Genomic DNA, 13,732 nt, shown 5'->3' with positions numbered 1-13,732 from the left:
TTCTGCACAGAATAAGGTAGAAATATAATTTATAGTTTCTGTACTGTAATAAATGATACGTCAGTTAGCACCACATCATTCATACATTTTATTTATTGTGTTTTTTTTTTCTTCATTCTGCTTTTATTCAGTTTAGCTAAAGAAAAAGCCTGGCACGTCTATGAGTTCTTTCAGTGTGAACTTCTTTATCTCATTTTTTACAAAATAAAATTTTTTAGTAGACTAGCTATTTAACTTTTCCTGTCCATCAGTGAATTATTCTTAGAGAAAACGCACCCGTTGTCTGTTTGCTAAAGCTACAAACGCTACTTTCATGCATCTGATTATCAGACAAACCTCACGCTCTTATTTCAAGGTCGTCATCAATGCTGTTTTTATTTTAACAGTTTCCTTCATACATTCGGTTCATCAGCATTGTTTAAACACATTTATCATTCAGTAGATCTGTGAGTATGATTTAGACACTTAAATTTCTGCTCCGTCCATGCAATAAATACAGCTTTTGACTGCTACGGTAACGCCGTCGGTAAGAAGCAGAGAGCCATTGACCAACTACAGAAAAGTAAAACTACTTCAAGTTAGGATTACTGGCCACGAGTCCTATAGATCGTCAACTGCGTCAGAGACGAACGGAGCGCGAGCGCAATCCTGTGACAGTCTCAGGTGGTAAAGAGTGGAGCGCGTGAAGGACAGATTAGAAGCACGATTCACTCTTCAAGGTCTCCATTAATTTGTGCGTATAGTAATTTAATGTGTATATATTTAGAAAGAATTGAATCGCTATAGAAATCGTGATTTATCGATTCTTATCGTTTTGAATCGATTACTGTCCGAGATCGGCGATTCACGATTAAAAAATCATGTTTTAGGATCAATGCATATGAATCGTCAGGGCTTGTAATCGATGCATCGAGAAAACGAGTGAATCGTTACACCCCTAAGTTTGAAGCATTGTCTTGGCATTGCCAACGCTCCATTTAAGATCTCAAGAATCCCTTCGTAGTTTTACATCGGCTAAGCTTTGATAATATTCAGATGAAATATGTAGCAAATAAGAGCGCTTTTTCGTAGAGTTTTTAAAATGACACACTTCCTCCTGCCAATTGATGGCACTATAACTTCATGATCAGCCTCATACAACGAACAAACTGCTGAAGTTTCATCAAGATCAGTCAGTGTATGCCGAAGTTATAAGAAAGCTCCAGTTTGTTATATTTCACCATAAAAGTATCAAAAATCCCTTCATATTTTGCATTTTTAGTGTCTTGAGATCATGTCGACAGCTTTTCAAACAATTCACAATACCTGACTTGCTGTTGGGTGGAAAACTGACTGTCAGCACTGAAGTCGTTCGGGCTGATAAGATCTATATGTGTATGAATTTTGGTCACTGTCGGTGTGCTACAGAGCTGGTTGAAAATGGCCTTATAAAAGAGCCGATGACTACCCCATGTGACTTCCTGCTGATCTCCTGATGGCTGCAGATTCCGACATATGCCGATTTTCAGGAACTTCAGCCCCAAATAGTCAAAAAATAAATAATCTGCAAAGTCCTTAGAAAAACAATAGGGCCCGAATAACAAACCTGATGTGTATTGTTTGTTCATTTCGTGGAATTCTAGTTATGTAATTATATACATTGCCATCTTACTCTGAGTGATTTGAACCTGGCATCGTAATTATGACTACCAGACTTGTAAATATGACGTGTTTAGTAGTCGGAAACAAACAACTCTGACTGGTTTGAAACACAGCATTGTTTATCTTATCTTAACTTAATGCAGCTTGCACTTGTACAAACACCTGCCTTTTCATAAACACAGTGGGTTTGGGTCAGAGCCAGAGAATGAAAGAATAATTTCAATGAACTCGCTAGATAAGCACTGAGCTTTGCCTCGTCCACGCTTCGCTTTGAAGTGCCTGGGTGCAAACGTAAGCGCACATGCCGATGGTATCGCGGTTAGTTTGTTTAAAACACTTTAGTCCGTCGGATTGTCCTTGCAATGAGCCATATGAAAAGCATCAAACTTGTATTCGCAAGTGTTATTTCACCCCCCAACCTGTTTTTGTTTTTTGTCGGCCGATGTCTTTGTGGCAATGTCTCAATACGACCCTCATAAAGCACCCCACCTGGCTCAGATTATGGTACAAGAATGCTTCACATCTCGAAACTGAGCAACTTCTCCTGCCAAATGTTCTTCAGTTTACTGGCTGATGCTGCAGGGGATCAGTTTAAAATATACATATGCCCATCTCATTTGATGTAGCTGGGGATACAGATAACAGACGTCTGACTTTGTTTCTTCTGGAAGTTGTTTTGTTAAGAAAAATCTCTGCAACTTTTAAATTAAACTTGGCTACTGAGTTTGAAGTGGAAGTTTAGCAGATGCCATGATTTCTGTTTGATCATTGACCTTCTTTTCCCTGATAGGCTGCCTTCCTGGGCCAGCGGGGCCTGATAGAAAATGACTTCCTGACCAAGGTGTTGGATGGCATGGCCTTCGCAGGATTCGTGTCTGAACGGGGACCTCCATACAGAGCCTGCGATCTGTTCGATGAGGTGCAGTACGTCTTTATCAGAGCCAACTATGTAACAGAGGTGTAGAATTAATAGATTATTAATGGGCCCTTAGGAAACATGATAATGGTGCCTTTTAAGTTAAATATAGTCATTTACAGTGAAAAAGGCAATCCCAGAATACAATGCAAGAAAAATATGTCCAAGATGGTGGTGGAAGCAGAAAAAAAAAAAAAAATCAAAACTGAAAAATAATTCCAAACCTACAAGCATCCAATACAATATTTGGCCCCTTAAATTGATTTACATATTAAATTGATATTTTACCTTTATGAGGGCAACTTTTCTAACACAATTAAATGTATGATGTAGGGCCGAGACTCGATTAAAAAAATGAATCTAATTAATTAGAAGCTTTGTAATTAATTAATCGAAATTAATCGCATTTTAATTGCATATAAATATTTGACCTGAGAACAGTGAGAAGTCATTTTGTTTCACATGGATTTATAGTATACCATTGAATAATGACTGAATACATAAGCTTAAGCAACAAAATATTGTTTATTTTTGTTCAACCAAGTCTAGCAGACCAGTGCAATTTTTGCCATTAAGTGTAGCAATGGCATATTTAGAAACAATTTAGAAATAGTACATTTCAGAAATTCAGGTAGCTTATAGGTGCTGGAACCTTCTGTAAAGTGTTTTTTAAGTAATACACAATACTTTCAATTACATTCAGAACATTGGAAACCCTGACTATTAGAAAACATCTCTCTGTTGCTTCAGAGGCCATAACATACTAAGTCCAACTCTCAATAACCTTGGCCAAAACAATAAAGAGTTCAACATAAACTGCCAGTTGCACCAACAAAATAATACACAGTTCAACATAAAGTGTAAAGTCCACGCTAGCTGCTATATGTTTTGCGTTGAGGTGATACTTGAGATTCGATCATGTGCTGCGGTGATATGAGAACGCTAGTTGTTGCTCCAGTATAATCGGTCCGCCGAAACTCATCCAGTGAGAAACGTTCCGCGGTGCAAAAATAAGTTATTAAAAATGCTGGAAATTTTTTTCTGTAACTAATTAATCTTAATTAATGCGTTATTTTTTGTGTAATTAATTAGTCTCAATTAACGCGTTAAAGTCCCGGCCCTAGTATGATGTTATACATTTATGTCCCAGCATTTTAGCTTATCATCCTTCCAAAAAGATGTTCACATACAAGCAAAACCCTTATAAAAAAAAAAAAAAAGAAATAGAATGGTACTTAAGATACTTACTTTTTAAAGATATAGTATACCTTAAAAAAATATACAAATGTGCAAAAGGAATGTAATGTAATGCATTTAAATGAAAATGCATAATAGTTTAAATTTATATGAAATTAGTTGAACTAAGAGTATTTTTGACCCACTAATGTGCAGTTATTGCTGTAGTTTCGCTTGAAAAGATCGATCGTGATATGAATTCACCAGATTGCCAACCCCTAGGTGGAAAAGAGCAAAACAGGCAATATTGCAAATAAAATCTACTTCACTGAATAGTGCATGAGTAAGCAAAGTGGGATGCACCAAAAATCCTTAGAGATTCATGTGTCCTCTAATATGATTCATTTCCTCCTCTGATACGATTTATTTCAGTTAGGATGCTGCCTATGCAGGCAGTAGACAGCAAGCAAACTTGAAACAGAACCTATTTTCAACGGATGCATTTGTGTCTTCAGAATATTTTTGAAAATAAGGATGAATTGTACCAAAAAATTCAGATGGAATCCAAATGAAATGTGTGAATGTTTCATCATGTACTGTATGACACGATTCAGTAAACAACTGTAATAAGATCGAATCATTGTTAGAGCAAATATTTATTCTCCTACTCCTAACATCATTCCACAAGAGGAAGAGAGTACATGCGTGACTCAGTGTAGCTGAGTGAAACTTCAGCTATTATTCTGGGTAGTTTTAAATCAATTACAGGTGGAAAAACTGATTTCTTGTGCACGTTGTAACCACAGATTCATGGGTCCCTGCATTAAACTGCTCTGTTTTTCTGTCCTGTAGCTGGTGGCCTTAGATGTAGACTGCTTAAAGGAGGAAGAAGAGAACCTGGTCAAGTCCCAGAAGCGCTTGAGAGAGCTGTCCGAGCAGCTTTACAAAAATGTAAGTGCATGACGCCATCTCTAATGTCAGTTCCTTCAGGTTCTTGAAATCCATTGGCTGCTGCTTGATGCATGTATTTTCTGTCCTTCTGGTTGACCTTCAGTTTTTGCCAAGACTTCTCTCTTGTCATATTTAATGGATTTTATTGAGAGCCAAGGCTTATTTAAACCTGGCCTCTGCCATTTTCCTCATTAAAAAGTTTTACACTTAAAGACTGAATTGTACTTTTGAGGAATATTTTGTGAATGATGTACACCCACGTGAGAGCGGGTCACCTTTTTGGAGCGACCGTGTTGAGATCACATGATCTGTCAAATACTGCTCAGTTTATCCTGGCTGTTGGAAATTTTCACTCACAGTATACAACAGCAGGAATGACTGTGAAAAGCACATTTTCACAGTGGAGGTTGTAGTACTCACAGAGTTATGCTCCTGATGAGTGATGGTGGACTTTTTCCAGTCTTTGCAAACTCCAGAAAGCATCTCTTAATGCTGAATTTAGACAGTTGTTTTGTCGTGTGTTCTGTAGGAGAGTCCGAACCCCCACATGGCCTTCCAGAAAGTGCTCCGGCCCACTGAGGGCTCACACCTGCGGGTGCATGTGGTGCCCTTTCCCTTGTTGGAGGAGGAGAGGGTGGAGGAGTTGATACATGAGGGCCTGACCAAGCAACACCCCACCCCTATCAGTACCCACCCAGAGAGGAAGTGTGTGGTGCCCGCTGGACCCCCTGTGGGTGAGTGAAAATAATATTATTACATAACTTTATAGACTATGATATATATACTGCTGGTATATATACACATATTACTCTGATGTTACACAGCAGCGGCCAGTAAGTTAGGCTTTACATATAAAGTGTGGTTAGTGTTCAGGATGTTACACTTTATATTAAGCGGACAGTTCCTGAGGAGTTAACTTGTAAGTTGCTATTACAGTCGTGCACCAACTCCAACTCGAGATCTAACTCCTACCAATTTACATATCCCTAAACATATTTCCGCGATACCAGTATGACATAATTAAATAATTGTACACCATTTTAAATCGAGTTTTAATATTTTATTAGCTAAACAAACGCAAAGCTTCCACCAAGAGAAAAGAAATAGTTCAAGCAAGAGTACAGCGCAGACTGCTGTTACCCGGATGAGCCTGTGTTATTAGCTTTTACAGGTCGTTATCCAGGGATAACATACCTCAGAATATCATGACTGACTAATCAGAATCAAGTATTCCACAGAGCCGTGTAATAATACCAAATAAAGATAAAGATTTTGGAAAATTAACTTATTGACAGGGTAACATTGGTTAAGTTTAATTTTGCTTAAGGCTGTAAACCTCTGTCAAGGTTTATTCTACATTAATGATCAGCGACTCATATTATAGAGCGGCCTTGTATTGTTATTTTATTTTTTTAAAGGAGTTTGTTTAATTACTTATTCACTTACTTACAAAATTGTGAGTAAAAAATGAATGGGAAAATTTACAAATCTTATAAACTTATATTTTATTCACAATAGATCATAGATAACACATCAAATGTTATCTAGGTGGCTCATTTTGGATTTCATGAGAGCTACACATTCCAAAGAGTTGGGATAGGAAGCAATAAGAGGCCGAAAAAAGTTAAGTGTACATATAAGAAACAACTGGAGGACCAATTTACTAATTATTAGGTTAATTGGAAACATGATTGGGTTTAAAAATAACACAATCCACCGTGCCATTCGCCGTTGATGGCTAAAATTCTATAGGTCAGAAAAGAAGCCATATCTAAACATGATCCAGAAGCGCTGGTGTTTTCTCTGGGCCACTGTTAATTTAAAATGGACTGTGGCAAAGTGGAAAACTGTTCTATGGTCAGACAAATCAAAATTTGAGGTTCTTTTTGGAAAACTGGGAGGCCATGTCATCCAGACTAAAAAGGACTAAAAAGGACAACCCAAGTTGTTATCAGCGCTCAGTTCAGAAGCCTGCATCTCTGATGGTATGGGGTTGCATGAGTGTGTGTGGCATGGGCAAGCTTACACATCTGGAAAAGCACCATCAATGCTGAAAGGTATATCCAAGTTCTAGAACAACATATGCTCCCATCCAGACGTCGTCTCTTTCAGGGAAACCTTGTATTTTCCAACATGACAATACCAGACCATATACTGCATCACTTACCACATCATGGCTGTGTAGAAGAAGGTTCCGGGTACTGAAATTACCAGCCTGCAGTCCAGATCTTTCACTCATAGAAAACATTTGGTGCATCATAAAGAGGAAGATGTGACAAAGAAGACCAAAGACAGTTGAGTTGACAGTTGAAGCCTGTATTAGACAAGAATGGGACAACATTCATATTCTTAAACTTGATCAACTTTTCTCCTCAGTCCCCAGACGTTTGCAGACTGTTATAAAAGAAGAAGGGATGCCACACAGTGATAAACATGGCCTCGTCTCAACTTTTTTAAGATGTGTTGATGCCATGAAATTTAAAATCATATTCCCTTAAAATTATACATTTTCTCAGTTGAAACATTTGATATGTCATCTATGTTGTATTCTGAATAAAATATAGAAATTTGAAACTTCCACATCATTGCATTTTGTTTTTATTTACAATGTGTACAGTGTCCCAACTTTTTTGGAATTGGGTTTGTACATGGATGTTTTTATTTTTGTTATAATAGCAATAAGCCACTTGAGATGGTGTGTAACAATTATTTTTGTCGCAGTTAAGGGGTTTACATGTTGCGTGTAATGCTACCGCTTAACTATGGTTTAATCAATGTAATGCATTATTAATGTTTATTTTCTTTATGCAGTGTCTATCATGGACAAGCCCAGCTCTGTTTTTAACAGCGCTCGTAGACTGGAGGTGGTCCGGACGTGCATCGGTTTCATCTTCGACAACAAGTCTCTGGAGACAGAGAAGGTGATGCAATAATTTCTGTGATGACAGAAGGATTAAACCCACACATTCACTTGCACATCTGGAAAAAGAGAGCATGCAGATTAGCATGCGTTAGTGATGGCATTCACAGCACGATAAGCAAAGCTCTACAGCTGCAAGTCGTACAAACGTAGGAGGAAAGGGGTGAACAAACAGTCACGCATATTCTTCTAATTTCCCTGCCCTTATCACTAATACCAATATTATTCTAACATTAACCATGTCTGGTGTTTGTCTAAAGCATCTTAACATTTTTAAGGCTAAATAACTTTGTGCAAATTACCTGTGGCAAAGGAAATCTACTCACTGAGGATGTTTGGAGCCTGCCATCGCATGCGTGTGTTTGCATTTGAATGGTAGCCAGCTACCTGCATACATTTGAGTTTAAATTGTAGGTTATACAATGCAAGCTTGCATCCCTTTACAGTTGTAAAAATGTTGTGCTTGCAGCTTAATGGCTTCTCTGAGCCAGTAAAGACATCACCTCCACACAACCTCTACTCCATCGGCCCGAGTAAACCTGAGCGGAGAGTGCTGTCTCCGTCTAGACGTAAAATCTCAACAACAACAACCGTTCTGGAATTTTAACTATGGGTCAGAGGTCAACTGGCTGGATTTAGCAGGAGCAATTGTGCTCTTTGCATGCATGTATACAAGCCCAGACTGGTTTAGGTGGATGTGAGCGCTTAAAAAGCATATGTTTTAGTAATGTCTTGACGCTGCTGTTTCTTTCAGGCACTCCCTGCGGCTCTTCGGGCCCTGAAAGGCAAAGCAGCACGCCAGTGCCTGACCGAAGAGCTCAGCCACCATGTGCAGCAGAACCGTGCTATCCTGGACCACCAGCAGTTTGATCATATCATTCGCATGATGAACTGCGCTCTACAGGTGGGCATCAATATTACCAGAATTTATTACCAAAGCGACCTAAAAGCAAAAGCACCAGAGCAGTTAGTCAAGTAATATAATAACTCCTGTCAGTGTTCCAGATTACAAAATACAGGAATGCTGCAACACTAAAAATTATTTAGTGTTTTTTTTTTTCAGGCAAGTGTTTTCTTCAGTGTTTGCTAATGCATTTATATATATATATATATATATATATATATATATATATATATATATATATATATATATATATATATATATAGATATATATATATATAGATATAGATATATAGATATATATATACAGTTGCAATCAAAATTATTCAACCTGACAATTTCTGACTTGCAAGACTTTTTGCTCCGGAGAACAGCATTTAATGAAATCAATTCAACAAAGGCATCAGTAAAGTATTAGAGAAAGCTTGTTAATACACTTTTGAGTGATTCTGAGAATGAAACATTGATGAATTATGATAAAATTCAAATTGGCTCTAAACATTCATGTTCAAAATTAATCAACCTCCTTTGTGCAGAATCTTTTTTTCTCTAAAATCACCAATAAATGCTGTCTGTAAGTGCTTAGAAGCTTCTGTCGCCTCTCTACTACACTCTTGGCCCATTCCTCACCTGAAAATGTGAAAAAAGTTTTCACATTGCCACTGCTTTCTTCAAATTCAACCAGATATTTTCAATTAAAAATTAAGCCTGGAGAATGAACAGGTCACTCAAGTACATTCTATACCGATCCCTGAACCAAGTTGAAGTAGATTTGGATTTGTACTTTGGGATGACTGTCCTGCAGGAAAGTCCATTGATCATCAGCTTCAGTTTTTGCACCAAAGGCATCACAATTCTTGTCAAAATGGCCTGATACTTCAGAGAATCCATGATGTCCTTCATACAGCCATGATTTCTACTTCCTTCTACAGTAAGGAAACCCCATAACAGGACTGATCCACCTCCAAGTTTGAGGATGGAGATGGTGTTCTTCTGCTTATGAGCTTTGCCTTTTTTGCAGCAGACATACTGCTGATCCATGGGTCCAAAAAGTTCCAGTTTGGTCACATCACTCCATAAAACATTCCTCTAGAGCTCCACAGGTCTACACAAATGAATTTCATCAAGTTCAAGTTGGCCTTTGTTCTTCTTGATCAAGAGTGGTATTCATTGAGATGTTTAACATGAAGGCCATACTTGTGTAGTGTTCTTCTCACACACTGCATTGAAATGGTTTTCCTCCTTTCATCGGGTCATCTTGCAAGTCTCTGGCTGTACATTGCAGGTTTTTCTCATTTTCTGCTTTTTCTTCAACACCCTCAAAGGGTTTCTGGTAAAACACACTTTAAGCTAAGGATAAGACTGATTGAGCTGTGTCTCTAGGAACTTTCAATGTCTTAGAAATCTTCATGTAGCCTTAGCCTTTCTAAAGTAATACAATATTTATTCTCTTTAGCTTTTGTGAGATCTCTGTTGATATATTTTCTATTTAATTCAACACATGCATGGGCTAACTGTATGTGTAACGGCTCAAGCTAATTCTGTTTTTAATAGAGTTTCTAAAGGCTTAATTGTGTTTTGAGACTGTTTTATTCCTCACCATGCAAATAAGTGATTTAAAAACAGCAATGCTGAATAATTGTGGCATAGCAATATTATAAAAAAATTCTTATAACTCAAAAATATTACATTATATATTGACAATATCACTTTTAATATACCAGTGAACTGTTATAGATGCAATTTTTATTTTATCCTGGATCTTCAGAAAAGCTTGTATTTGTAAAGAATTGCAGTCTCTGAGGGGTCGAGTAATTTTGAGTGCAACTGTATATGATGTATTGTATATTTGCAAAATACTGCTTATTTTCAAACTGTAGTATTTAGAAGAAAATACCATATCATCATTAATCAATGCACAATTTTAATGTTAATTACATAAAACTACTAATTACACTTTAATATTAAATCCATTAATTTAATTTTAGTTTTAACATATCATGCACTGTATCGTTATTGTACAGGTTAGCAGGGGATGTAGAATGTTATTTCTCTGTGTCGTGGACAGAGTCTCTTAAATGTATATTAAGGGAAAACCATAATTTTCCATGTAGGGGAAATCTGCTTCTCTTTGTTCTCCTTTTAAAATCCTGCCGATGGGGCGTCCTGATAGGATCTGTGACGTAGAGTGGGTTGTTAATTAAATGCAAAGCCTGGAGTCTTTTTAGAAAGGTAAAAGCAGATTTAGTGTTAAGCAAACATCTCTGACAAAGCAAACAGAAATGAACCTTTTAGTTTCAAAGTTCCAGATTTTTCCAGCCAGCACTGAGCCTGCATTCTGCCAGCATGACTTATTGCACTACTGATTTATTACACTATATGATATAATACTGTTTTCCTTCAGTAAAGTATTATTCTTTTGTGACAGTTTGGTACAACTTACTGATCTATAAGTCTGGTGCTTTCTGTAAGAGGGACGTTTGATGTGTGTTAAGTTGTTTAGGTTTTGTGTAACTGTGTCTGTCTTGTCATAGCACTTCATGACTTATTCTGTGTTATTCCATCACATTCCTTTATAAACAGTCATATTGCCATTAATCTGGAGTAGGGTCCCACTGGTAGTTCTTTGTGTTTTACTACTTCACATTGGTTTGGGGGGGGGGGGGGGTTAATCATGCTGTGCAGTTTAAACAGCTAGCAACTTTTATAGAGTCACTGGACATTCTGAACATACTTTTGTCGAAATAATACAGACCAGCTTGGGCCGTGGATGTCAACATCTGCAGCCGATAAGGGTTTTCAGACCAAAACAATTTGAAAGCAAAATTTAACCAAAATTCTACATTTAAATGCATTGAAATGGTTTGTATAGCTGTGTCATCTGATCGCTAAGCTGTATGCAGGTCTGTAATGTATTGTTTTCCATTGGGATATGAGAGACATATGTGGAGCAGCTTTCAAAATATGAAATGCACATGCTATCAGTTATCAGAGTCTGTTAATCAAGATGAGAGACAGAAACAAGCCCAAGCGAGAGTGATTTCATGTAGATCTCCAGAGACGGTGTCAAGGACAGGTTTTTTTTTTTGACACAGAAAGGCAACAAAATGACATGGAACAGGGCTGAAGATGACAAGCTATATGAAGAGCAGATGGAGAATCCACTTTTCTGAAAGTCATTGGTTTTTGCTTTAAACCTAACAGAAAATTAAAAATGAGCACTGACCTAAATATACCAATAACAACAAATGCAGTTTTTAAAATACAGTTTTATATATATATATATATATTTATATAACATTTGTTTTTTATTTATTTATTTTTTGTTGTAGGCCATTGTCATTTTTGTGTATCAAGTTACAGTATATATATATATAACTTGTTTTCTTTCAGCACAGGTTAACATGTTTTAGTATTAGTTTTTTTTATCATAGGCCTCATTGATCTGAGCTTATGCACCTCAGCTTTGGGGTAAAAATTGCTAGAATTGTCCAAAATATAATACTTAATATAATGTCACTCAAAAAATAAGGTGCACATGTTCAGATCATTGAGGCCTATGACCAATGGGTTACAAAAACTAATACAAAACCTGTGCTGATTGAAAAAAAAAAGCAAGTTTTCATGAAGATCAGAGCCAAGTTTTAGAGATAATATAGCAAGTTGAATTTTTTAAAAGGCCAGTCTTGTTTGATTGGGAACATCAAATTAGGTTAAAGATTCTCAGGGCTGCACAAGGTCTGAAAGGATAGCAGAGACTACAAGCATGGCTATCACTGCACAGAGGAGCAACACTATGGGAATCACTTTAAGAATGATTTTTTCCCAAGCTAAGTAAAACGACAGCCATTGGAAATCCATCCTGTTTTAAAGAGCTTGAGTATTTAAAGAGCTTGAGCTTGACATAACTGTGGTGTGCACTTATAATAAAGAGAATGTTATCATCCATTGGTGTGGACACTAATATACTTATCACAGTTATAGTTTTTGGTGTTAACCTTTACAACATGACATGACTTGGCTTGAAGGAGTATTCTCCTCCTCATTGGATGTAATAGAGAACATCATATCAGAATGACAGTGTTACTACCGTACCTGTCAGAAACTTTTGTATGTTTTATGTAAGACATAAATCTTCCACCTCAGATGTGGCTGCGGAGAAGCCAGTGGAAAAATTCATTCTCCTTGAAGCATTTGGTATTTGAGATTTGTCGGGGAGAATTCACATAAATTTTAGGTTCCTGATAGGTATGCAAAGTTTTCGAAGAACAAAATTCCAATTACAGAGCAAATAATGTGAGTTTATAGCCGAAATATTTTATAATCTTTCTTGTAAGTTCATGGAAAACATTGCAAGAATTTGTTAATCATTTTCATGTGGTAATTCAGCACTGCTGTATTGTGCAAAGGCAACAAGCGTTATAAAAGCTCTTCACATTTTCAGGATAGTTTGTCAATGACTTGATCTCATGTGTGGCGCCGAGGTCAATGGATTTGTCTCAGATGAACTGTAAGACAAACAAAAATAGCAGATTGCCTGGACACCCTAATTGCTTTCATATTATTTTGTGGGTGCTCTCATCGCCTTCAGTGAAGAGCTACAAGAGACAGCAGAGACGCCAGTGATTATTCCAGTAATGTTTTTTGTTTTTACATCTGCACTATAAATAGCTGGAGGTACAGTTGCAAAGACACACAGATGTTTTTAACATAAATCTGGTCTTGTTTTTGATTTCTTTTTTTCTGACACATTACATCATTGTTTTTTTTTTCATGAAGTGGCTGTGTTTGATTTTTATGTGATGCAACAACTAGAAAGTTCCCTTTATGAACTCAATGTTCTACACTGCAAAGTATAGTCAGCAATAATAAAGCTGTCTAGTCTTGCACCACATTACGCAACCTAGTTTAATCTAGTTGTGTTGTGCATGTTACTTTCTTACCGCGAAGATACGGTGTAAAATTAATATTTAATTACATTTAATCAGAGCTATTATTGTACCTGGCCTTGTGACAAGGGGGTTTCACCAAGGTCCTCCTTTCTTACAATTTCTATAAAACTGTGAGTTGTAAGGGGTTAAGGAAAAGTTTACAGAAAAAGTGTAAAAAATGTTCAAATAAATAATAAAAATATGATTAAAATAACAATTTAGTAGATGCAAATTAGATTAAAAGATGAAATCTTAAAAGATGTATATGAGTAAATATCATCCAGTTCAATACTATA

At 36.8% G+C, this 13,732-nt stretch overlaps 1 protein-coding gene across 5 annotated transcripts in view; it reads left to right on the top strand.

Annotated features, from left to right (window-relative positions):
• LOC113051853 (myotubularin-related protein 13-like) overlaps positions 1–13,732 on the top strand; it is a 135,585-nt gene that overhangs the window by 74,940 nt on the left and 46,913 nt on the right. For all 5 annotated transcript variants that reach the window (XM_026215998.1, XM_026215996.1, XM_026215999.1 and 2 more), the window contains exons 12-16: positions 2,432–2,560; positions 4,586–4,684; positions 5,214–5,418; positions 7,496–7,605; positions 8,359–8,508. In XM_026215998.1, the coding sequence (XP_026071783.1) occupies positions 2,432–2,560; positions 4,586–4,684; positions 5,214–5,418; positions 7,496–7,605; positions 8,359–8,508 (693 nt within the window). The remainder of the gene's footprint in view (positions 1–2,431; positions 2,561–4,585; positions 4,685–5,213; positions 5,419–7,495; positions 7,606–8,358; positions 8,509–13,732) is intronic.

Source organism: Carassius auratus, chromosome 32, assembly GCF_003368295.1.
Source record: "Carassius auratus strain Wakin chromosome 32, ASM336829v1, whole genome shotgun sequence".
NCBI lineage: Eukaryota > Metazoa > Chordata > Actinopteri > Cypriniformes > Cyprinidae > Carassius > Carassius auratus.
The sequence above is the reverse complement of the archived record's forward strand: the minus strand, read 5'-3'. Positions and strand labels throughout refer to the sequence as shown.